The sequence below is a fragment of the Periplaneta americana genome, chromosome 16, assembly GCF_040183065.1.
Source record: "Periplaneta americana isolate PAMFEO1 chromosome 16, P.americana_PAMFEO1_priV1, whole genome shotgun sequence".
Lineage (NCBI taxonomy): Eukaryota > Metazoa > Arthropoda > Insecta > Blattodea > Blattidae > Periplaneta > Periplaneta americana.
This window is the reverse complement of record NC_091132.1, coordinates 102,178,106-102,201,695: the sequence shown is the minus strand read 5'-3', so window position 1 is coordinate 102,201,695 and position 23,590 is coordinate 102,178,106. Positions and strand designations below refer to the sequence as shown.

The 23,590-nt window shown below is 37.4% G+C and overlaps 1 protein-coding gene across 1 annotated transcript in view; it reads right to left on the bottom strand.

Annotated features, from left to right (window-relative positions):
* Positions 1–2,367: 2,367 nt before the first annotated feature.
* rau (RA domain-containing protein rau) overlaps positions 2,368–23,590 on the bottom strand; it is a 376,163-nt gene continuing 354,940 nt past the window's right edge. Inside the window, exons 3-7 of the mRNA XM_069812601.1 lie at positions 15,776–15,953; positions 15,052–15,194; positions 13,037–13,285; positions 9,997–10,183; positions 2,368–2,507 (exon numbers count right to left, since the gene is read on the bottom strand). Coding sequence (XP_069668702.1) covers positions 10,019–10,183; positions 13,037–13,285; positions 15,052–15,194; positions 15,776–15,953 — 735 coding nt within the window. The 3' untranslated portion in view covers positions 2,368–2,507; positions 9,997–10,018. The remainder of the gene's footprint in view (positions 2,508–9,996; positions 10,184–13,036; positions 13,286–15,051; positions 15,195–15,775; positions 15,954–23,590) is intronic.

Genomic DNA, 23,590 nt, shown 5'->3' with positions numbered 1-23,590 from the left:
TGTGGTGCAAATTCATAGGAGAAGAAGAGATTGCATTTTTTAACAGAGAACGGTGTAAGACGGTAACCGTATCGATAATCATGACGTCATCATTGGCTACTTTTCATTTTGTGTGTGCTAGTAATTAACACTGCTTTTTTGTGAATGTAAAGATATTAACTTAAACTATCATCTTGACAAAAATAAAAGTAAATATATTACAGCTCAATAGACTGCAATATATACATGAATGTATGCAGAGTGTTTTCTGGACGCACCGTTTACCATTAATGTTCATCACGTGTTTCGCTTTAACAATTACGGATGCATTCCTTACATTCACAGTGTTTCCTGTTACCAACTGTACAGCTGACTTGGCTTTTCGAGGGGCAGACCCGACATATAGATCCTTGTACACTGACGTTCAAAGTATCCGACTTACGATTTTATGATCGTGTGAGCGAACTTTCTAACCACGGGATAAGTCAAAACCAAAGATATGAAAAATTGTCAAACTTTGAAAGAGTTCCGCTAGTTCTCAATAGGTGGCACCATTATTGGGACCCCCGTTAAAAAGTGTTTGGAAAAATGATTATGTAGATTAAACATAAATTATTCTTCTAATAGACAATATCAGCGCTTTCCAATCAAACTCATTGTTGTTTTACAATCAGTAGAGTAGGATGAAATATTGAATTCTATAACATGGGTATTCTACTGTTTCTTCTATTAACTGTTTTTTTTAATGTATTTATATGTTTTTCAATGTATTCTGACGAAGCCTAAAACTGTATGTCTAATGGCCAAATAAATTGAATTGAATTACGATTGACAACAGTGACTATTATCTTCGCCATCATTCATAGAAGTAATCACTAAAGAATCCACACTTACACCAACAAATTAGTAGGGGTAGACATCTTTGAACGTCATTGTACATAGGTTTGTTTTGGCCCATTGTGCATCCTATATAAGCGATTACTGTCCAATTCCGACAGGTGTCTGGGTGGCATTCGTGAATCCGACGCTGACAGGTGAGCCTCAGCCCTCCCTAATAGAAAATCTCTATGATTCGTCCAACACAAATTCATTCACGAGCTGGAGAGCGCTTGAGCCACAGTCAAACTGTACAGTATGATCCTTTAGATGAATTAATGACAATAACAAATCTTCCTGTTTTAGACAAGTAATGCAAAAACGTATTATATTCGGACTATTCCACTTCAGTTACACTGAATACGTTTAAAATTAAATTATGAAAATTTCTCTACTTAATGTTTATATTACAAACATAATTTTTCTTTCAATTTCTGAGTTATGATGAGTTCAACAAACAAAAGTTTAGCGCCATTAGGAAAAACGAACAAGTGGAGTGCTCATCCTCAGGAATTCACTCGTCTTGCCGTGTTGTGGTCGTCTCTAATGAATAATGACGTTAGTGTTGTGGTTGCATCCACAGTATACTCCATTTTATTTTAAGGAGTGCAGTTTGGTGGCTCCTTTGAACACCCACTTACAGATTTATGACTTCCTACACAAACATCTCTGACAATTCCATCCTGTCCCCTCGTCCTAACATTGCACAGTTGCCACAATCCTGGTGACCCTCGAAATGAGACAGTGAGACTGATGGGATTCTTGGAATTCGGAAAAGATGCGGCAACTCTGCCTCCACGTGAATTTGACGGGAGCCTGTCAATTCTTCTGAACGAGGGTTGTGATTGGTTACTAACAGGAGAAGATAAGATTTCCGTCACAGTAAGCAAGACATTTATTTATGACAACCAATTAGTAGTGGGCAGTAGAAGGTTTGTCGGCTAAGTCCTTTCTATGAAACTGCACTCCATGAAATAAAATAAGCTATACAAATATTGCTAGAGCAGAGACGTTGGGAAGGATTAGCAGGTTCGAAATGTGACTCACTGGTAGAGTTACGGAAGCACAAGTGAGCAGTTGAGCCTAAAGAGAACCACTCGTGATTCTTATTCATGTTGCCTGTACCTGCTGATCATGGAATTTGACTGAGCTTGCTTGCCACACGCATTCAAGTAATGGTCGACTTGTACATGTAATTCACGCTATGTAAAAGTATACCATTATATGTTCCAGCTTACATTCTGCAGAAAGTATTTCTACTATTACTTACATGACTCGCATTAGGATATTTATCGTGCCCACAATTCAGACTTTGGTTCAAAATATACGATGGGTCAATTTGCATTAAATAATAATAATAATAGGATTATACAATATTGCAAACGATATACATTCACATTCAAAATGTAACTCCAAGAAACATTATGTTTTGAAATTAGTGTTAACGATGTATCAGAATGACTGCTGTGTCATCACATGATACGCCCTTTGGTATAAACACACATGTCACTTCACATCTCTCAGACGTCGACAATCCTCGTAGCTGCTTCGGTCCCCACATGTGTTCCTCCTCTTAAGGTGACGTTTGTTGTATTCCAGTGCATCATCCAGTTCCATATCACGTTCACAGCCAACTCAACTAGATTTCACACCTAAAACAATAACATAACATTGGTTAAGTACACTTTTTTTGTTTTCAGTAATAACATTAGGAACAGGTATCTTCTTTAAGGAAAATTCCTTTTGTCAAAAAATATTGCAAATATTATAGATCTACAGTCTATCTTCATCTCCACTACTACCATCACCAACATAAAGTATATTATAAATCAGGGGCGGCTTTAGAGGCAGTGCCATCGTGCCATGGCACTACCAGAACACAAGAAAAAAAAACGAGAATTAATATTTTCCGCGCAAAACCAGAGAGAAACAAGTTACGCTTGTATTTGCAAACTCTACCGCAAATATTATCGTTGCCGCCAACCACGTTGTAACCAGTGTTTGCAGCATGGATCTGAGCCAGGCACTACGTCCCATAAGAAATATAATGGGATGCGCGCGCAATTTTCGTCTTCTCCCGTCCATTTCAGCTTCTAAAAGGTGCCAGGCACAGTTTACCGCTTTCGTGTTCAAATGCTTGGGTAGCTATATGCAAGCCCTTTTACTATCTCACTCCCTTACTTCGCACTCTTGTCTGTTCTCCCGCTTTGTTGGAATAAGTTTCTTAGAGGGGAGGATGCAAAAATAAGGTAGGCCTAATAAAATCCTTGCCGGTTTCTTAAAATACTTTAAGAATGCTTTTATTTCAGTATATTTCTAACTGTAGTGCGAAACTATAAACCTGTGAAGTGTTATCGTGTTATGTAATTTGTGAAGAAATTAGTTCAGTTATCACTTTATTAAAATCTCCGCTTTCAATATTAACATATTATGAAAACTAAATTCCTGTTAAATAAGTGACTTACACGACGTTTAAATACTCACCAAAAACAGCAAAGTGCTAAAGTTAACAGATCTGGCAAATTCAACTTTGATGTTTATTATAAAAAAAAACAATTGGTTGTGTGGATGAGATATGGAGAGGTGTTCTTCTGTTTCCCGTGTATTCTGTTCCGAGGTGAACGTAACTAGTCAAAAGTGGTCTTACAGATTTACTACACTTAGAGTTAAGGGATAAACTAAAACACAAAAAATCAAAGCTTTGTATGAATAACGTCTTCAATTTGTCTGTGCTGGTTAAAGATAATATTGAAATTCAGTTAAACTTACATTATAGACTCGCGATTGCAAAACACAACGAGCAAGTTGAAGAAAACAGATACGTCCTAAATTTAATAATAATTGTATAAAATTTTAAGCAGCATTAGATTTAGTATTAACAAGGTACGATAAATCCGACGACTAGAATACAGGGGCATTTTTCGTGAATTAGTTCTCTTCAGTTCTGAGTTAGATAAAGACTTAAAAAGTTAAAAGAGCACTTAACCAAGATGCTTATACAGCATGAAATGTAGTATCATCTATTGGATCTATAATTTCATTTGGCACAAGTCACACCAAGTGTGAATTTTCTCAGAGGGCCAAGCCTCCCTCCAACACTCGAGTCGGTTTGTATTCAGTGGAAACGGACTCTAGACCTATGCAGAGGCTATTCATTGATTTTGTGGGGCATTTGGTACGAACTCGTAATGGAAATAAAGTAATTTTGGGTATGGTTGACGGCTTCTCCAAATTTGTTTGGCTATTCCCGTTGAGGGAAATGACATCGAAGTTAGTGGTTAAGACTTTGAACTGTCAGGTGTTTGCCCAACATGGGGTTCCGGAGTGCATAATTACTGACAATGCCACTGTGTTTAATTCGAAGATGTTTAATGACATCTGTTTTCAGTGGGGGATTAGACATATAAATACTTCCCCTTATTATCCCCAACCGAATCTAGTGGAAAGATTCAATCGGAATTTGAAATCTGCCTTAATTGTATTTCATCATGATAACCAATTGGCCTTGGGATGAACACTTACATGCCCTTCAAATGGGTTTCAATTCGGCGTATCATGAGGCCACGAAATCCACCCCTGCTGAACTGTTTTTGGGAAGGAGTTTAAATCATCCCCTACAACTACAGTGGAAATTGAAGTTGGAGGAATACATGACGCAAACTGAGTTAGAGGCCCAATGGCGCTTTGCTATCCGCAATTTGCGCGAGGCGAGCAGAAAGACTGCCGCTCGATTCAATGCTTCTCGTCAACCGCATAAGTTTCTGATGGGAGACAGAGTTAGGGTAAGGCTTTTCCCGCAAACCTCAGCTCCAAATCAACTATCGGGCAAGTTGATGTTTAGACGGTCCCAACCCTTGACGATTTCTACATTTCTTTGTCTTATTTTTTTTATTTTATTGGGTCATTTTACGACGCTGTATCAACATCTAGGTTATTTAGCGTCTGAATGAAATGAAGGTGATAATGCCGGTGAAATGAGTCCGGGGTCCAGCACCGAAAGTTACCCAGCATTTGGTCATATTGGGTTGAGGGAAAACCCCGGAAAAAACCTCAACCAGGTAACTTGCCCCGACCGGGATTCGAACCCGGGCCACCTGGTTTCGCGGCCAGACGCGCTGACCGTTACTCCACAGGTGTGGACTCTTTGTCTTATTACCGTTGAATTAAGTTGCTCAGATACAGGCCGTCGACTTTGTAAAACCCCAGGTCACACGTGTAAAATTAGCCCAGAGAGAGGAGAAAGCTGACCATACCGTAACTAAATAGCATTGAGTTCCTGAGTCCGGGGGCATCTTGTGTGTGTCCTCGTTATTTGTTGATTTTAAATTGTTGGTGATTGTTTATTTTTAACGGGTGTAAAGTCAAATTTCACGACTCTGTACTATATGTGTTATGTATATGTTTGCAGATTTTGTAGTCCGGCGATTCCTCTCCTATATTCCTTTCTAATTACCTTAATTTTTCCTAATCTTTCCTACCTTAATTGAGTGCTGTCAGTGAGGGTGATATCATCGTGGGATCATCATGCATCGAGGACTTGGCGAGCGGGCACTCGTCCGATTATGGCCGGGCCTATGAACGGATCCTGGGGACGCCTGGTTTCTATTCTGTGATACTCGAGCCTCTTCACTTCTCGACTTGCGAACCGTCCTGGATGTTTTCTGGGGATTCGCATAATTATTGGATCCGCACGACTTCTGGAATTGTGGCTCACGATTCATGTTTTATGTGGTCGTGCACAAACAGCAACCACTGGTTTATGGGGACCAGTTGGAAGCTGTGTCATGTTCCAAGCGCTTCTTGGACTTACGGCTTATCTTTCTTCAACTAGTTGCAGTTCATCGAGCGACGGCTGGTTTATGGGAACCAGCTTGGACCTAGGGTCCAGGAATCGTGGATTACAGCGATTGGCAGGATGCCGCTCCGGACATCTATTCCAGAGCATAGGGCATCGGCTGTGGCTGCTGGAGTGCAGTCAGGAGGTGCCGGGGAGTGACTCGGGCCTCAATTCGGTCGCTGGGAATCGCAGGGGCCGAGGAGCCCAAATTGGGGATGTCGATTTCCCAATAGTTGGAGCCGGATCGACGCCGCGCAGGGATAGCGTGGCATTATGGAGCTTCAGCGAAATTATACCCAACGTCCATGGATAATTTCAACCGTTGCGTACTCACCGGTTGAAATTCAGCGTAGTGGGGGAGAGTGAGCCGAGCTCGACGCGTAAGTCATCCAGTTAGTACACCATCCCTCCCGACAGAGTTCACTCCGACAGCATATCATAGATAGCGGCAATTATCCTTTCATTTTTGTACCTAATTTTCCCATTGGCTGGTTGGGTTTGTTAAACAAAAGAGAGAGGGAGGCGAGGTTTCTTGGTTACGCTCAGTTATATTTGACGTTACTCAGGAACCAGGGCTCGTATAGATAAGTACACTTAGGAACCAGCGATTGAATAGTAAACTACACTTTGCAAGTTAAGTTCGCTGTGTAAGATTGTTCCGAGAATTGTGCATTATTAACTATACTTAGGAATCTACGGGCGATACGAAAGGTTGTTTGGAATCTATCTTGGGATTCAGTGCTGTGTGATGAGGTTATATTAGATTTATCATTGGAGTAGTTATATTAAACTTGTGATATTATTTTGATATTTGCTTGTATGTGTTTGCGATATACTGGTGGATCGTGTATGGAAATCACTCGCTGATGATAGATCTTGGTTTATGTATTTGGGATTGTGTGAGGTTATATAGTTGTGATGAGTTACCTCAAATTGAAATTCACAGACAGTCTGGTGAAATCGCGGTGACTACGATCTCTACTGCTTACATCGTAATAGGAGGTGTAATGAACTAGAATAGTATGGGTTTCGTAATTATTCTAGTATTTACTATTCCAAATTGGTTATCATTATTTTCTACGCGGTGCTATTTCTGAATCCGAGTGTATTGACTTTCCGTTGGCATTTAAACAAGTACGCGTATTCGAAGTTATCGTCAGTTATATATATTATCCACCGTTTCTCTCTCTCTCTCTCTCTCTTGGGCATTAGGTTGATTGTAATAGTACAGAGATTATTACTATGTGTAGAGATTATGTTAGATTAATGTTTAATTAGTTATGTGTGCATTGATCAGCCATGTGACAGCTTTATCTGGGGTTACTTCTTTGTGGAATACTGAGTCAATATATATTGAACTTGTTAGTTGCATTTTCATAGTAATTGTAATCTAATGGGGCACGTGTTAAGAGTTATCATACTGGCTGGGTATACATGTTAAAGTCTTATATGTTGTTGAGTATATATTGCGAGAATGTTCCAGCGGCTAAATGTTCAGTAGGTCAGGAACCTATTCCTGGGAATTGGTTAAATAGATTGTATCATGACTTGTAGGTATATTGGCCCAGCTTGCTTAAAGTTTCCACGGTTCAGTGATTTGTTTATTGTATATTTGAGATTAATTTGCAATATCTTTTCTTTTCATTTAACTTCATGCTTAGATGTTACTCTCATTCAATCAATTCATGTATTTGTTATCCATTATTTGTTAATTATATTTGTTACTAAAATTCACACTATTTATTTGTAAGTCTTCCACTGGGCATATCCCAATCATCCGATACACCATCCACCTGGCGAATAACACCCCGGTACCATTCGTTCTAAATGGTAAATGGTAATGGTAATTATATTATGACACTTCAAATGGTAGCAGAACGTGGTTTCGATCCACGGACCTCTGGGTTATGGGCCCATTCAAAACGAGTTGCTTGACTGCATGTTGAAAGTGTACCATGTACAAATGAAAAAGAACTAATGATTATAGACTATGTTTCTATCATTGTTTACCATACGACTAATATTTCGACTCCTCCTACTATTACGTTACGAGCCACCGGCGTAGCTCTGTCGGCTAAGGCGTTTGCCTGCCGATCCGGAGTTGCCCTTGGGCGCAGGTTCGATTCGCGCTTGGGCTGATTATCTGGTTGGTTTTTTTCGAAGTTTTCCCCAATCGTAAGGCAATTGTCAGGTAATCTATGGCGAATCCTCGGCCTCATCTCGCCAAATATCATTATCACCAATTCCATCGACGCTAAATAACCTCGTAGTTGATAGAGCGTCGTTAAAAACCAAGTAGGTCTAAATAAATAAATTACGTTACATTATTAATGGAATGCCTGTCTATTAAGCGACGAGTGTGCATTTTTCCTCTAATTTGTCTGGACTTTGTGTACAGTTGTATACATTTTGGTGAGTTTAATAATAATAATAATAATAATAATAATAATAATAATAATAATAATAATAAAGTCATTATTGTTACTGTTTATTATTATCCTACTCTCTGGCACTAGGCATTAAATGTTTACGAGCCGCCACTGTTATAAATAGACCAGGCCTGCACAAGGTTTGCACTCTCCGAGCCGGTTCACAGCTCATGAGCGGAATGCAGATATTAGCTGCGCTCTGTATAAGGGTGGACTGGAAGAAGGTGTGATCACAATCTAGTATATACAGTCACGAAGCTTAATACTTACTAAATATGCAAACATAGACAGTTTAAATATGCATCCATAGATAGTTGCTCACCACCAGGACCGCTACTATCGCATCATCACAGACTCTTTCCCTATATAGCAGACCATAAAATGTATTGTACTTTCGATTATCGTGTTCTTTTGAAAAAATTAACACCTTCCTTCCACTATTGAAATACGTATGAAATACGTAAGGTTTATATATTATTTTCATAAAATATATATCATATTCTATAAACTCACCTTCCTGGATCTTTCGGAAGAAGGATAACTCTAACCTATTTTTCTTACAATTTATAGTACTACAAACGTCTCCTTGTCCCATATTATTATTCAAATTATTATACCGGTATTTTAGCCATTTACATTTATTACAACCGATAACGAACATTTCACAATTTACATAGCTTTTCACAAAAATGCGAAATACGGCACAATCAATGTTTTTTCGATCTATACCAGGCCGTAATGTTTGTTCGAGTTTTCTATTTCAATGTATGGAGCTCAGTGAAATATTATATTATAACTTTATTGCTTATCATTGCTAAGTTTTATTTAGTGTAACGTGTCCACAAGTTCCGTTTACTTCTTGTTGCATATATGTTGCAGAAATAATTACAAAACTGTGTTATTTTAATGTGAAGTGAATTTTACATGTTAACATAATCAAGTTTAGAATGGAAGCTATTTTGAGGTTTAATAAAAAAGAATTTATATTGTGATTTCAATTTAGCACATCTACCTTTCTTAATTTTAGACAAAACATTTACCATACCACTCCTATGAAATTAGTGTACGTACGATTGTGTTACTTTGTCTCTTAACTGAGAATTGCTTGCAACCAGGTAATGTAGAAGTATGATATTATAAATTTAATTTTTCATGTAACTTGGAAAATACAGTATGCGACAAAACAAACAGTACTGAAATTATCGCTCATTTTTTGTCCACGTTTCCCTAGCAACGAAATATTTATTTATTGTATATAATAGTTTGACATATTGTGAATTCAGTGTTGTGTTGATTTCTGCAATGGTTCTCACAAGAGAGGAGATGTTGTTTACTGTCGAGCATTATTTCCGGTCAAACGGAGTACTGAAATTACAAATATACTATGAAAATCAAGATAAGTCATTATAACATACAAGTCGACATAAAACTGATCCCGTACGACGGAACTTCTCAACGACAGCTAACATTGTTGTTATTTGGTGCTCCTGGTACTGTTCTTCAACGTAACGCAGCTCGGCCCATTCTGACGCCCCATGCTCGACATTAAACGCCTTCTCCTCTGTTGCGAGAACCATAATTGCAGAAATCAACACAACACTGAATTCACAATATGTCAAACTATTGTATACAATAAATAAAATACGTCGTTGCCAGGGAAACGTGGACAGCAGATAAGCGATAATTTCAGTACTGTTTGTTTCGGCTCATACTGTACAACATAATCTTTATTCATGAATCACTAAGTGCGGCCCGCGATACAAACCTATTTCTAATACAACCCATGTAGGAAAATAAATAGATATATACGTAAGTTCTATAGTACAAAATAACATAACTCATCAAAATGTAATTAATTACTTATGAATAACTTACGTATTCCTGCACGCTGAAATTGTCAAATATAAAAGTAATTCTCGTAATCGGCATACGACGTCGACGACGAAGACGAAGAACTGCTTTTATTTTGCGTCTCTCTCTCTAGAGAGCTCTGCTGCGGCGTAGCAGACTCGTTTTGTCGTGAGGTAGATGGGATAGATGGCAGCTCCGGCGTCCACGGACCCTGGTGAAGAAGAGTGAGAAACATGGTATTATTAATTTATTAGTCCACCTGGAGACTGGAATATAAAATGATTCCAGGTCAGAGCTTACAGACTAAAGCAGTGGTGACCAACTCGTGCCCTTTGTGCAAGAGCATTCTTCGCGACACACGAGTAGTATGCGGGTCTGCGGGAACAGATTGAATGCTTGCAATGTCAACGTCACTCGTTTTTGTTCGTGAGTGCACACTCACTGCTTAGTAAGACCAGCTCAGTTGGTCACCATTGAACTAAAGCGTTTGAATCAGTATGGTCTCTTGCACAGACCGTCGTTAGGAACATATCTGCATTATATGAACCAGAAGAGTGATGTACATCACAAAAAATGTTTTACAATAAACATATGAAAAGGAAGATTTAATACAGGTTTGCTCTGTGTGACCAGCCCAACTGGAATATAGATAGCTATATTTTGCGAATGTAGCGAACATCGCGTATGCAGCTTTGTGTGACCAGTCCAACTGGAATATAGAGAGCTGTATTTTGCGAATGTAGTGAACATCGTGCTCTGTGTGACCAGCCTAACTGGAATATAGATAGCTATATTTTGCGAATGTAGCGAACATCGCGTATGCAGCTTTGTGTGACCAGTCCAACTGGAATATAGAGAGCTATATTTTGCGAATGTAGTGAACATCGTGCTCTGTGTGACCAGTCCAACTGGAATATAGATAGCTATATTTTGCGAATGTAGCGAACATCGCGCTCTGTGTGACCAGTCCAACTGGAATAAAGAGAGCTATATTTTGCGAATGTAGCGAACATCGCGCTCTGTGTGACCAGCCCAACTGGAATAAAGACAGCTATATTTTGCGAATGCAGCGAACATCGCGCTCTGTATGACCGTCCAACTGGAATAAAGAGAGCTATATTTTGCGAATGTAGCGAACATCGCGCTCTGTGTGACCAGTCCAACTGGAATAAAGAGAGCTATATTTTGCGAATGTGACGAACATCGCGCTCTGTGTGACCAGTCCAACTGGAATATAAAGAGGCTATATTTTGCGAATGTGGCAAACATCGTGTTTTGTGTGACCAGTCCAACTGGAATAAAGAGGCTATATTTTGCGAATGTAGCGAACATCGCGCTCTGTTTTGCCTCGGAATAAGGATTGCCCTGCTCGCCTACAGCTGCCTATCGCGATCAGCATCTTTGAGGCTGCTCTCACGAATCGCCTAGCGCTCTTCTTCTCTATATCTCATTAAGTTAAACCTAATAGGTTGCATCCTTTTCACCCATTTCCCCTCCAAAATGTTCTTAATTCATTCAGTGGAACATTGACTTTCAGAGAGAGAAGAGGGCTAACGGGCTTGGAGCTGTTACTCGCTACGATTTCATGTGCCTTTAAACTATTCCTTCTCTGCCCTTTCAATCGTCATCACAATCATCACCAATATCAAATATCTGATGTATCTTCTTGGAGATTAGCTCTTGGTAATGGATCCAATAAATAAGTTTCCCCTTTCTTATCATACAATACCGTTAAAGTCTTAAATCATCTCAAGGACGTTGTTGACTTTCACAGAAGTATAAAATGGCAATGATTTTGTCATGTTATGCGAGTGAATTACAAGCAATGATTCTATAGATTAATTGCGTGGGATAAGAGAATGGGAAACAGAAATGTGGGAAGACAAAAAGTACCACGTGCTGGTGAATGAAAGAAACGATTTGGAGCAAATGATCAAGAGTATTGAAATATCATGTGGAACTGAAGGTCAGAAAGGAAAGACTTGCATTAAGGCAAAACTTTCCTGGGGTCGCTATCGAAATTGTACTGCAGATAAGCTGTCTTGCTTCTATAAAAAAAGATCTTTGTCCTATTTGGAGTTTTTCCCTTGTTCTCCTTCTCTTGTCCTTGTTCTTCTCGTCTTATCCTTACTCTTTTTGCATTCTCCCCGTTTTCCTAATCTCCCCCCTGTTCTCCTTGCTTTCCATTTATTTTCATTGTTTTCCCCTTGTTATTCTTGTCTTCTCCTTGTTCACATTGTATTCCCCTTGTTCTCTTCGTCTTTCCCTTGTTCTCCTTGTATCTTTTTCGTTTAATTTCTCGCAGCACTCACATATAGTTGTACGTAAATATATGCAGCACCGTAAAGATACAGTATGCACTTATCGACAGGTGATTGCACCCACACGTAGTTGTGGTGATGGGCGGAGTAGTTGTGATAGTGCTGATAATAATAGTAATAATAGTAGCATTAGTAGTAATAGTGGTGGTGGTGGTTTGGTGGTGGTGGTGATATTAATCGTGTTACTGACCAACGTTGGTAGTGGTAGTGATGTAGTAACAGTAGTAATGGTGGTAATAGTACTGGTGACGCTAACAACACTAACAGTTGTAGTTGTAGTTTTTTAAAAGCAGAAATCATGATGGTGGTAGTGACAGTAATAGCGGCCGTTACGGCAGTCGTGATGATCGTCATGGTACTGCGGTAGTGGCGATGGTAGTGATAGGAATGCAATGGTGTAGCTGGAAGTCACAATGGCTGTAGTAGCAGTGGTAATAGTTGAAGTCTATACTCGTTACATAATGTCTAACAGGAGAAGTAAGCATTGCCGGCAGAGGAAGAGGGAATTATTATATTGCTATTCAACCAATGACAGAGATCTCATTGCACGCTTGTCTTGAAGTTGGGCGGTCTGAAGCGTTCTATCGCCGGCCAAGTTCAAAACAAGCATGGAATGAGACCTCCGTCATTGGTTGAATAGCAATTATACTTCTCTTCTCCTTTATTGGCAATGTTTATATCTCCTGTCAGAGAACGTGGAACGAAGTATAGTGTTAGTGATGGTTATGACATGGTTACTTCACCTTTCTGCGAGGCCTGAAGTCCAAGTTGCGTCTGATTAGGAAGTGGAACTCGTTGGAGCTGCTCCAGCAGTGCTGTACGTTGAGGGGACAGTCGTCGGGATGCAACTTGCGCTGGTATTCCTGGCTGCGACACACCTCGTACAAAGAGAACTGCTCCACGCGCTCCTTGCTGTTGTAGCAGCTCAGCAGGATCTGTATCAGCTCATCCACGGTCGTGCGGTCGGATATCAGCAGACTCTTGTACTGGGACTACGCACAGAACACAATCGTGTAAACTCAACTTGTGCCAAGCAACACGAAATGCAGTGTTGTAATCTCAAAATGTGTGTCCACAAATCGCAGATTATACTGTGCTTTGAGTGTAGTATAGTAGTACAGGGGTTCTGTTGGAACATAACTACATCGGTAACACTTCAACATTTTCCACATAGGCAAGTGAGGGTGCGGTTGTCATTTTTTTTTCTGCGAGAGATGGAAAAATTATTTGCTGATCTCTACCAGAACAAGACTAGCATTGCTCGTATAATTAGAGTAGCTAGATTTCAGTAAGCAGAAATAGGAACACATCTATCAACACTGAATTTTTGATAACACATTTCAGTAAGAAGAAATAGGAATACATGTATCAACACTGACTTTTTGATACCAGATTTCAGTAAGAAGAAATAGGAATACATATATCTACACTGACTTTTTTATACCAGATTTCAGTAAGCAGAAATAGGAACACATCTATCAACACTGAATTTTTGATAACACATTTCAGTAAGAAGAAATAGGAATACATGTATCAACACTGACTTTTTGATACCAGATTTCAGTAAGAAGAAATATGAATACATATATCTACACTGACTTTTTATACCAGATTTCAGTAAGCAGAAATAGGAACACATGTATCAACACTGACTTTTTGATACCAGATTTCAGTAAGAAGAAATATGAATACATATATCTACACTGACTTTTTATACCAGATTTCAGTAAGCAGAAATAGGAACACATGTATCAACACTGACTTTTTGATACCAGATTTCAGTAAGAAGAAATATGAATACATATATCTACACTGACTTTTTATACCAGATTTCAGTAAGCAGAAATAGGAACACATGTATCAACACTGACTTTTTGATACCAGATTTCAGTAAGAAGAAATATGAATACATATATCTACACTGACTTTTTATACCAGATTTCAGTAAGCAGAAATAGGAACACATGTATCAACACTGACTTTTTGATACCAGATTTCAGTAAGAAGAAATATGAATACATATATCTACACTGACTTTTTATACCAGATTTCAGTAAGCAGAAATAGGAACACATGTATCAACACTGAATTTTTGATACCATATTTCAGTAAGAAGAAATAGGAATACATATATCAAAACTGACTTTTTGATACCAAATTCCAGTAAGAAGAAATAGGAATACATATATCTATACTGACTTTTTTATACCAGATTTCAGTAAGCAGAAATAGGAACACATGTATCAACACTGCATTTTTGATACCATATTTCAGTAAGAAGAAATAGGAATACATATATCAACACTGACTTTTTTATACCAGATTTCAGTAAGCAGAAATAGCAACACATGTATCAACAATGAATTTTTGATACCAGATTTCAGTAAGAAGAAATAGGAATACATATATATTATATCAACACTGACTTTTTTATACCAGATTTCAGTAAGCAGAAATAGCAACACATGTATCAACATTGAATTTTTGATACCAGATTTCAGTAAGCAGAAACACTGAATTTTCTATGCCAAATTTCAATAACTTGTAATGCTACTTTTAATGTACAGAAATCGGTACATATGTATTTAAAATAATTGATATTTATTACTGATTTAGAATACACTTCTAAGAACACCACTGAAGGGCAGGTTGTACTATTTATACGCAATACTGAAAAAATTAAAATTCAACAAACAAATTATGTAAAAACATTAAATACTAATTCATCAATTAGTAGTTATCTCGAAGGCGTACTTACTCCTGACATGAGGACGCTGTCGTAGATCTTGACGAGGCCGCCGTGGCGCATCTGGAGGGAGAAGCGGGAGTCACCACGTGGGTGGCAAGACTGCAGCACCGCGGGACGGGCGTCCTCATCCAGGACCAGCACTGTTCGCACTCCTGGAATAAGTCGAAGTAGCTGACTGTAGAGTTCTTAAATGAGCCCCATCATCATATATATGCTATGAAACTTAAAAACCAAGGTGTCAATGCATTCGTAATGCTCAATTCACTACTCGCTATGACTCATCATCTAAAGTGTAGTGAAAATCTAATGTTCGTTATCTGTTGTAATAACTGTAAATGGCTAAAATACAATAATTTGAATAATAATAGCCTATGGGACAAGGAGACGTTTGTAGTACTATAAATTGTAAGAAAAAGAGGTTAGATTTATCCTTCTTCCGAAAGATCCAGGAAGGTGAGTTTATAGAATATAATATATATTTTATGAAAATGATATATAAACCTTATGTATTTCATATTACAATAGTGGAAGGAAGGTGTTAATTTTTTCAAAAGAACACGATATCGAAAGTACAATACATTTTATGGTCTGCTAGGGAAAGAGTCTGTGATGAGGCGATAGTAGCGATCCTGGTGGTGAGCAACTATCTATGGATGCATATTTCAACTGTCTATGTATGCATAATTAGCAAGTATTAAGCTTCGCGACTGTATATAGTAGACTGTGGTATTACCTGCTTTCCTGACGGTAACCTCCATGGTCAGGTAGAAGAGGTTGGGGTCGCGGTGACGCATGCGGTACTTGTTGAGGAGAGACGTCACGACCTCTCGGCACGTCGTCTGGAAGGTGATGCTTAAAGTTTTGTACTCGATGTCGGGGCGCAAGCATCGGGCGTACACCTTAATAGTTGTCTGCAATCAGAAAAACACACGGCTTCATAAATGACTTGGTTAATTATATACTAACATGAACGGTTTTGACGGAATGAAATATTCCACAAATCTTATTTCATATTTCTATGTAATGTCTAGGGCTAGGATTTTGATGAAATTGCATCTTTTTTCTAATAAGTCAGAAACATTGTTGCTTTAGTATTTATACGTCATGTGATAAATGAATGTTTTAAAACATATTTGTTAGGACCAGAGTGCTGCATTGGAGTTAAATCGCTCGCTTGAACTCGGTCGAATGTCGCACACTCGAGTGAGATAAGATCGGTCGTGATAAGCTGGTAATAAATAGAAGCACAGTACAAGGTCATCTCACCAACATGTCTTATCTTGTATGGAAGGCGATAGATAAGATACACATATGTTTTGCGTTTTTCTGCGTTTGTGACAAACGTCTAATGGAACGTACCAAAACAGTAACATGAAGTTATAAATAAATGTTGTTAAATGTTATGTTTTATTTAACGACGCTCGCAACTGCAGAGGTTATATCAGCGTCGCCGGATGTGCCGGAATTTTGTCCCGCAGGAGTTCTTTTACATGCCAGTAAATCTACTGACATGAGCCTGTCGCATTTAAGCACACTTAAATGCCATCGACCTGGCCCGGATTGAACCCGCAACCTTGGGCATAGAAGGCCAGCGCTATACCAACTCGCCAACCAGGTCGACAGTTATAAATAAAATAGTATGAAAAACTTCGATATACAGTTATTATTCCTAATTAATAATTATTCAATATTTGATTTACCACATATATAATAATTATGATAGGTCCATACATAGTGTTCCGCATATATACTGCGACAATGTAGAAACATTTTACAAAATATTACTATATAGCAGTAAATTAATAACAATATTAGTCAGAGATAACGTCACAGAAAATACGTATAATAAAACGAATAATCATGCTGCACAACTGTTACAGACGCAAAGATTGATACACTAATTATTATTATTATTATTATTATTATTATATTATTATTACTAGAAAAGTTGATACATTTCTTGCATTATCGTGATTGTGTTCTCCGTTTATAATAATTACATTTACATCCAATAACATCTATCAGATATGGAAAAAACAAAATGACTCCTGTGTGGGGAGGAAAAAAAAAACATTTACCTACAACATTTATATTACATTTTAAAGCAAGTTTTGTAGTTGTACTATGGAGAGGTTAGTTAAACACTGCAAAGTTTTGAAATTATAAACATCTATGATATTACTACACAGTTCATCACTGTAACAAGAACGAATGTCTAACACTCGGCTTATACCGTTCGAGGATTTATCGCTCGCGACAATTTTACCCATCATGCATGTGCGCTACCTATCGGATTATGCTATGAACTACTTGGCGCTCGAGCGAAAACGTCCGATGCAGTCCTCTGGTTAGGACATTTTTTTTTGTATTTTTTGTCTCTTACAACTAATAAGAGCATTTTTTGTTTTATTCGGTCATTTTTGGTGTATTTTCATTTAAGTTCGGCCATAAATCCCCATTATTAATGTAAAATATGATTTATTTCGTTTGATATTTTCTCTACATATTTTGTCCATTAATACCCATTATTTTGTATATTATTTTAATCGTTTTTCTACACAAATATTGTCATTTTAACGTAGTACACCCCTGTGTAATGGATCAGTCCAACCACCTCTTCAATATAGACTCCTCTATACCTGCTAGTTCCGGATAAGAGTGGCCTTGTGGTGGACTACATGGAACTACATCAGGTAAAATAATTAATTAAAGTGTACTACTTGGAAAAATTATATAAAATTAAATAAACTTGAATGTTGGTACTAGAATTTATTTAATTACTAGTCTATTAATATTCGTACTAAGCCAATTATGTAAGATCAATTCTTTGGGCATTTTTAAGGGCATTTCTGAAAGATTTTTAGATCATAAATGCATTGTTTTTGGGACATTTTTTCATTATTTATAGGTCATCAAAATCCTAGCCTTAGTAATGTCTTTCATGTACTGAAAACCAACATTTCTTTGATCATGAATTAATTTACGAGATAATGAAAATTCAACACTCCGACATTCTGGTCAGTGCTGTCGTTTCTTTACCTATAAAACATTTTCTAAAAGTCGAAGTACAAAGTAGCCTATATTAGGAAACGTTAGCCATAACAATAAATAACTAACATATTTTAATGACACACTGTCAAGTGTATTGAAAAGTTTGCCCAGAGAATAAGCGTGTTTTCTAGATTACTACTACCAACATGTTGTGGTCCACCCCGGAATACCACGCTTGGAGCGACTTAGATTTTTGTATGATCAGTTTTTCTTCTGTCCCGGGTCGTCGCGTCATGACCTAAGCCTCTAAAGCAGCCATTTTTAACCGGTGTGCCACAAGAAAATGAAAATACTGTAGGTTGTCGTAGCAAAAATATGAAAAATAAAAGTAAAAAAAAAAAAGTGAGTCCACAAGAGTCAACTTTCAGCGAACGCAGCACAGCGATGTGTCAGAGCGGCAGAGAAGAGAGTGACAGTCTCAGCCAGGCTTGCCAACTCAGTACAGTTAAAATACCGTGCCAACCTTAAAAATATCATACTCCACTTGTTTTTATGACAAATTTCCTCTTGGTTAGGAATCACTGCTTTAGACTATACGGGAGGGCAAAGAAATTTTAAATTACAACTTTAGTGTGTCAAATGTTGAAACGCTGCTCCAAAGCATCCTGCCTAGGACCCGCGTTACACAATGCGCGTTGGTTCGAGTCCTCATGGGGAAAGAAATTTTCTCATGAAATTTAGGTTAGTGAATGGGACCGGTGCCCACCAAGCACTGTGCTGCATTTGGGGAGCTACAATAGGTAGCGAAATCCTGTTACGAAAACTAGTTATAAAGGCTGAGGGTATCATCGTGCTAACCTCACAATACCTCCATTCTGGTTGGATGATCGTCCACCTCTGCCCCGGCATGTGTGGACGTGAGGCCAGCAGCCGCTGGACGGTCTGGGCCCTTAAAGATCTTTAGCGCCACGGATTATTATTATTATTATTATTATTATTATTATTATTATTATTATTATTATTATTATTATTATTATTATTATTAGAGATTTCTTCCTTTCGCTCTGGTTTGTCAGCAACCCGTCTCATACAACGCCAGCTATTCCACGCAAAAGAGAGTCACTGTCAAAGATTCAAAATATTTTTTAAATCCTCAGTTTCTCTCTTCGTCCCCCTATTGCTTTCATCCCTTTCAAACAAGTTTAGAAGAGCTAGTTCTTTCTTTCCTTGCTATAGCTACTGCATACTCATTTTTGAAACTGCATGAAAGAGGGCGCGCGATCATTGTTAGGCACTTGTTTCGCCGTTAGCCCAATAAGCACAATGGGTAGTAAGAATAAAGCTTAAGTACTTTCTCAAGGTTTATACTTTTGAGTATGAGTATTTCCTGTGATTATATACTCGTAACCACTAGAACATACTCATATTCGCAAGAATAAAGACATTCTACCTAACGTGAATATATACTCATCTCTACAGCCTTCTTGATCGTTTAAAAGTTAGTATCTATTCGTGTTACCTATCCTCCTTGACCACATCGCACCATGATGCTCAGTTTTTTTTTATAGACTTTCACATGCTATCCGCATGCTGTAGTGGTTTGTGTTTTGCTTTCTATAAATGAATAAATGAATAAATGAATAAATGAATAAATAAATAAATAAATAAATAAATAAATAAATAAATAAATAAATAAATAAGTAAATAAATAAATAATTAAATAAATAAATAAATAATTAAATAATTAAATAAGTAAATAAATAAATAAATAATTAATTAAATAATTAAATAAGTAAATAAATAAAGAAATTAATTAAATAATAAAATAAATTAAATAAACAAATAAATAAGTAAATAAATAAATGAATAAATAAATAAACATGAAAAAGAGAGTGAATCAGATAAGTGACGTTAATAAACAGGAAACAAGAAAATAGTACTGGGAAATCGTCATTACGGGATGTTGGAGACAGATTACGATCCATTTCTAGAATTCCAGTTATGTTAATTCTATTTTTTTTTATTATAGAGAGTTATATAATTTAAAGTTACAAGTAATTGCAGTTTGCAATTCAAATTTTACAAAATAAACTGTAATTGTTAATTATATTTAACAATACAATCTAACCTTATAATTTGATAGCCATTCACATTTTTATAGGTTACCGGATGTTTTTTTTATGAAGAACAAATACGTGTTTAACCGTTTTCACATTCACTTTTGTGAAGCGTTAAAGGCTTCTGAAGTTCACGTCTTTTTCTATATTTTTCCATGAGGTACTACATTGTTCATAAATTCTGCCTTTTTTTTATTTAACTTTAAACTGGACACAAATCAACAAATATTCAGAATTGAGCCTGCTACAAACCATACTCAGAATAACATGAGAACGAACTTATAAATATGAGAATATACTAGCTTTTATTCTTATCAAGCTTGGGTATATATTCTGTACAAGATGGACGCTTGAGTATATTCTAGTATATGCATACTAAAAAAAGTACAGTATATACTATATACTCATGTTTATTCTTATCACGCAATATCACTGCTAGTATGTGGTCGGGCCTCACTTTTTTAAGAGAGACATACTGAAGTTACATATTTCTCCAGATGTCAAGCTATAATTTCATTCCTCTCGCATTCCGGGTTACGTCGCTTCGTAATCGGAGCAAGTTGGACCTTACTCACCTCATACTCGACTGGGTTAATTACTTTCCGGCCCACTCGCGAGCGTTTAACGGTTACGTCCACAGCTTGATCCCTCATGTTAACCTAAGGTTAATTGAGAGAGAACTCCCGTATCTCCGCAATTAGGACTTCTAAGTTATTGCTGTCCATATTTCAACCCACCAATTCGCAGTTTGTTCCCAATTAGGACACACAAGAACTGATGAATTTATTGACCCTCCAGTAGGGTTCACTCGGGGTCACACACCAGCCTTTGTCGGAATATAGTCCTTTGATAGATGACGAAGAGACTTTTCTGTTTGGTCACAGCTCGTGTTTCAAACTTCAATCGAAGTCTGTCTAGTGTGTAGTACCTATCAAAGTTGAACGTAATTTTACGAATGAAAGTGTAGATCGATGCATTCGATGGTGTTCGGGTAAAGGAGGTTGAGTAATTTATATATATATATATATATATATTTTTTTTTTTTTTTTTTTTTTTGCAAATCGAGTTTTGTTCCTCAGGTGAATGCAGAAATTAAATTCTACAAATGGGGTGTGGAGAAAACAAAATAATACTAGCATTTGGTGTCTTTTATTAGCGTAGAGAATTATTTGCAAAATGGTTTGAAGTTTAATTTTCATTTACATCAAAACTCATTTTTATGACTTAACGTAAACCGGGGTTACTTTGACATAGTTTTAAGTGTTTTTTATGTAACTTTTGTAACTTTCGTTGATATAATGTAAAATGTCGTTTCTACGTGCTACTATGACACCAACTTTTGTTTTAGAAATATTTGTACTCGAAGGAGGACAAAATGATTGCTTATATTCGACTTATTTGGACTTATCTAACTTAATTAGCAATGCAACACAATCAACGTCATTGAATGTGTGTATTAATAGAAAGAAAAGCTAATTAAAGTAGCACATCAGTAGGATGAACAGAAATGAAGAGTCCACTGCAAGAATGATGGATGTCATTTGGAATATATTTTGCAGGAGAAGCAATTGAAAGTTTGAAATGCTTAGCGCTCAAAGCTTAACTGTGATTTTCCGATCATTACTGGGCAATGACTATCAGTGTTAATGCCATATAACTCTCTATGTACATTCTGTATGTCTTAAGCTATGCATTGACAGTCTTGGTTCATTTTCGACAAGAAAGTGACATCCATCATTCTTACAGTGGACTCTTCATATAGGAATGTAAGAATTGCAAGGTACAATTATGAAACAATAATTATAAGAACGAATCATACTGAAAGACATAAAGAGCATCATAATCACATTTCATCTTTACATTTTTCACAGCCATGATATGGATCCTTGACTCCTCGTTGCATACACCACACATCCACTACTTGTACGTCACGCAGCGAATCCAACCCTCACAAATCTTGAGGATAAACAATTTTTTGAAGCATGAAATCTTCACCCGAAATTTAACTATAGCAATTTTATTTTCCACCTTTGCTTATCTTAATGTTTTTATTATTTATATATTATTTCAATGTACCGAGGTACATATGATATTTCCATGCAGATATTCTGCGTCATCATAGGATGAAAGAGTAATGGAACGGAGAAAAATTCTCTCCGGCGCCGGGATTTGAACCCGGGTTTTCAGCTCTACGTGCTGATGCTTTATCCACTAAGCCACACCGGATACAACCCCGGCGTCGGACAGAATTGTCTCTGATTGAGTTCCAACTCTTGGGTTCCCTCTAGTGGCCGCCCTCTGCACTACGTCATAGGTGTCTATGAACATAGGACCGAAGTCCACACATGTGCTGAGATGCACTCATATGTACTTCGGTACATTGAAATAATATATGATATGCGTAAATCACGAAGTGATTTAAGACGGCGCTTATTCCGTCGGATCCCGGCCAACTAGTCACTCATAACGAGTGCACCTCAGCACATGTGTGGACTTCGGTCCTATGTTCATAGACATCTATGACGTAGTGCAAAGGGCGGCCACTAGAGGGAACCCAAGAGTTGGAACTCAAACAGAGACAATTCTGTCCGACGCCGGGGTTGTATCCGGTGTGGCTTAGTGGATAAAGCATCAGCACGTAGAGCTGAAAACCCGGGTTCAAATCCCGGCGCCGGAGAGAATTTTTCTCCGTTCCATTACTCTTTCATCGTTAATGTTTTTAGTTTACATTAACGTTTTCGATACTTTTATTGTATCATCTTCAGATGTTAGGATGTTATGTCAACATATGTGATGAAAACCTAGCCTCATATTGTGTTGTGGATTATTCAAATGCATAGAACCTATCATGATTTCCTAGTCTAGCTGGAGTTGATCGTGTTGTGAATTAACCTGATTCAGTGTCTCTAGTTACTTGTTAAGATTCTGTTAAAATTCACTATGAAGGCCCATGTAGGACAATGTAAAATTATGTGAGAACAATAATATAACATATAAATATAAAACATGTGAAGTATACACTATAAAACACTATGAAACACTGTAAACACTATAAAACACTTTGTACACTTATATGGTTGGCCGTGTTAGCCTGTTGTGTCGTTGAATTGGGCTGCTAAAGCTGATCGTAGTTAAAATCACTGTCTTAATAACGCACTTTTTTGTTCACTGATTTATCTATAGTTTTGGCACTATGTGTTATTGGAGTCTTTGTAGACTTATCACTTTTTTTAAAATTATGTTGTTCATATTGACTACTGTGAAAATCATTGATACAGTTACTATGTGTCGGTAATTAGACTATGTGGTACATGATGATTTTCAGTTGAATCCGTGAATCTAGTACAGCCGTGCGTATCTGTAAATTGTTGCAGAAACAGAACCTCAAAATGTTCGGATGAATATCCCCTTGAAGTTTGTCTGTAAAGTTCGTAAACATC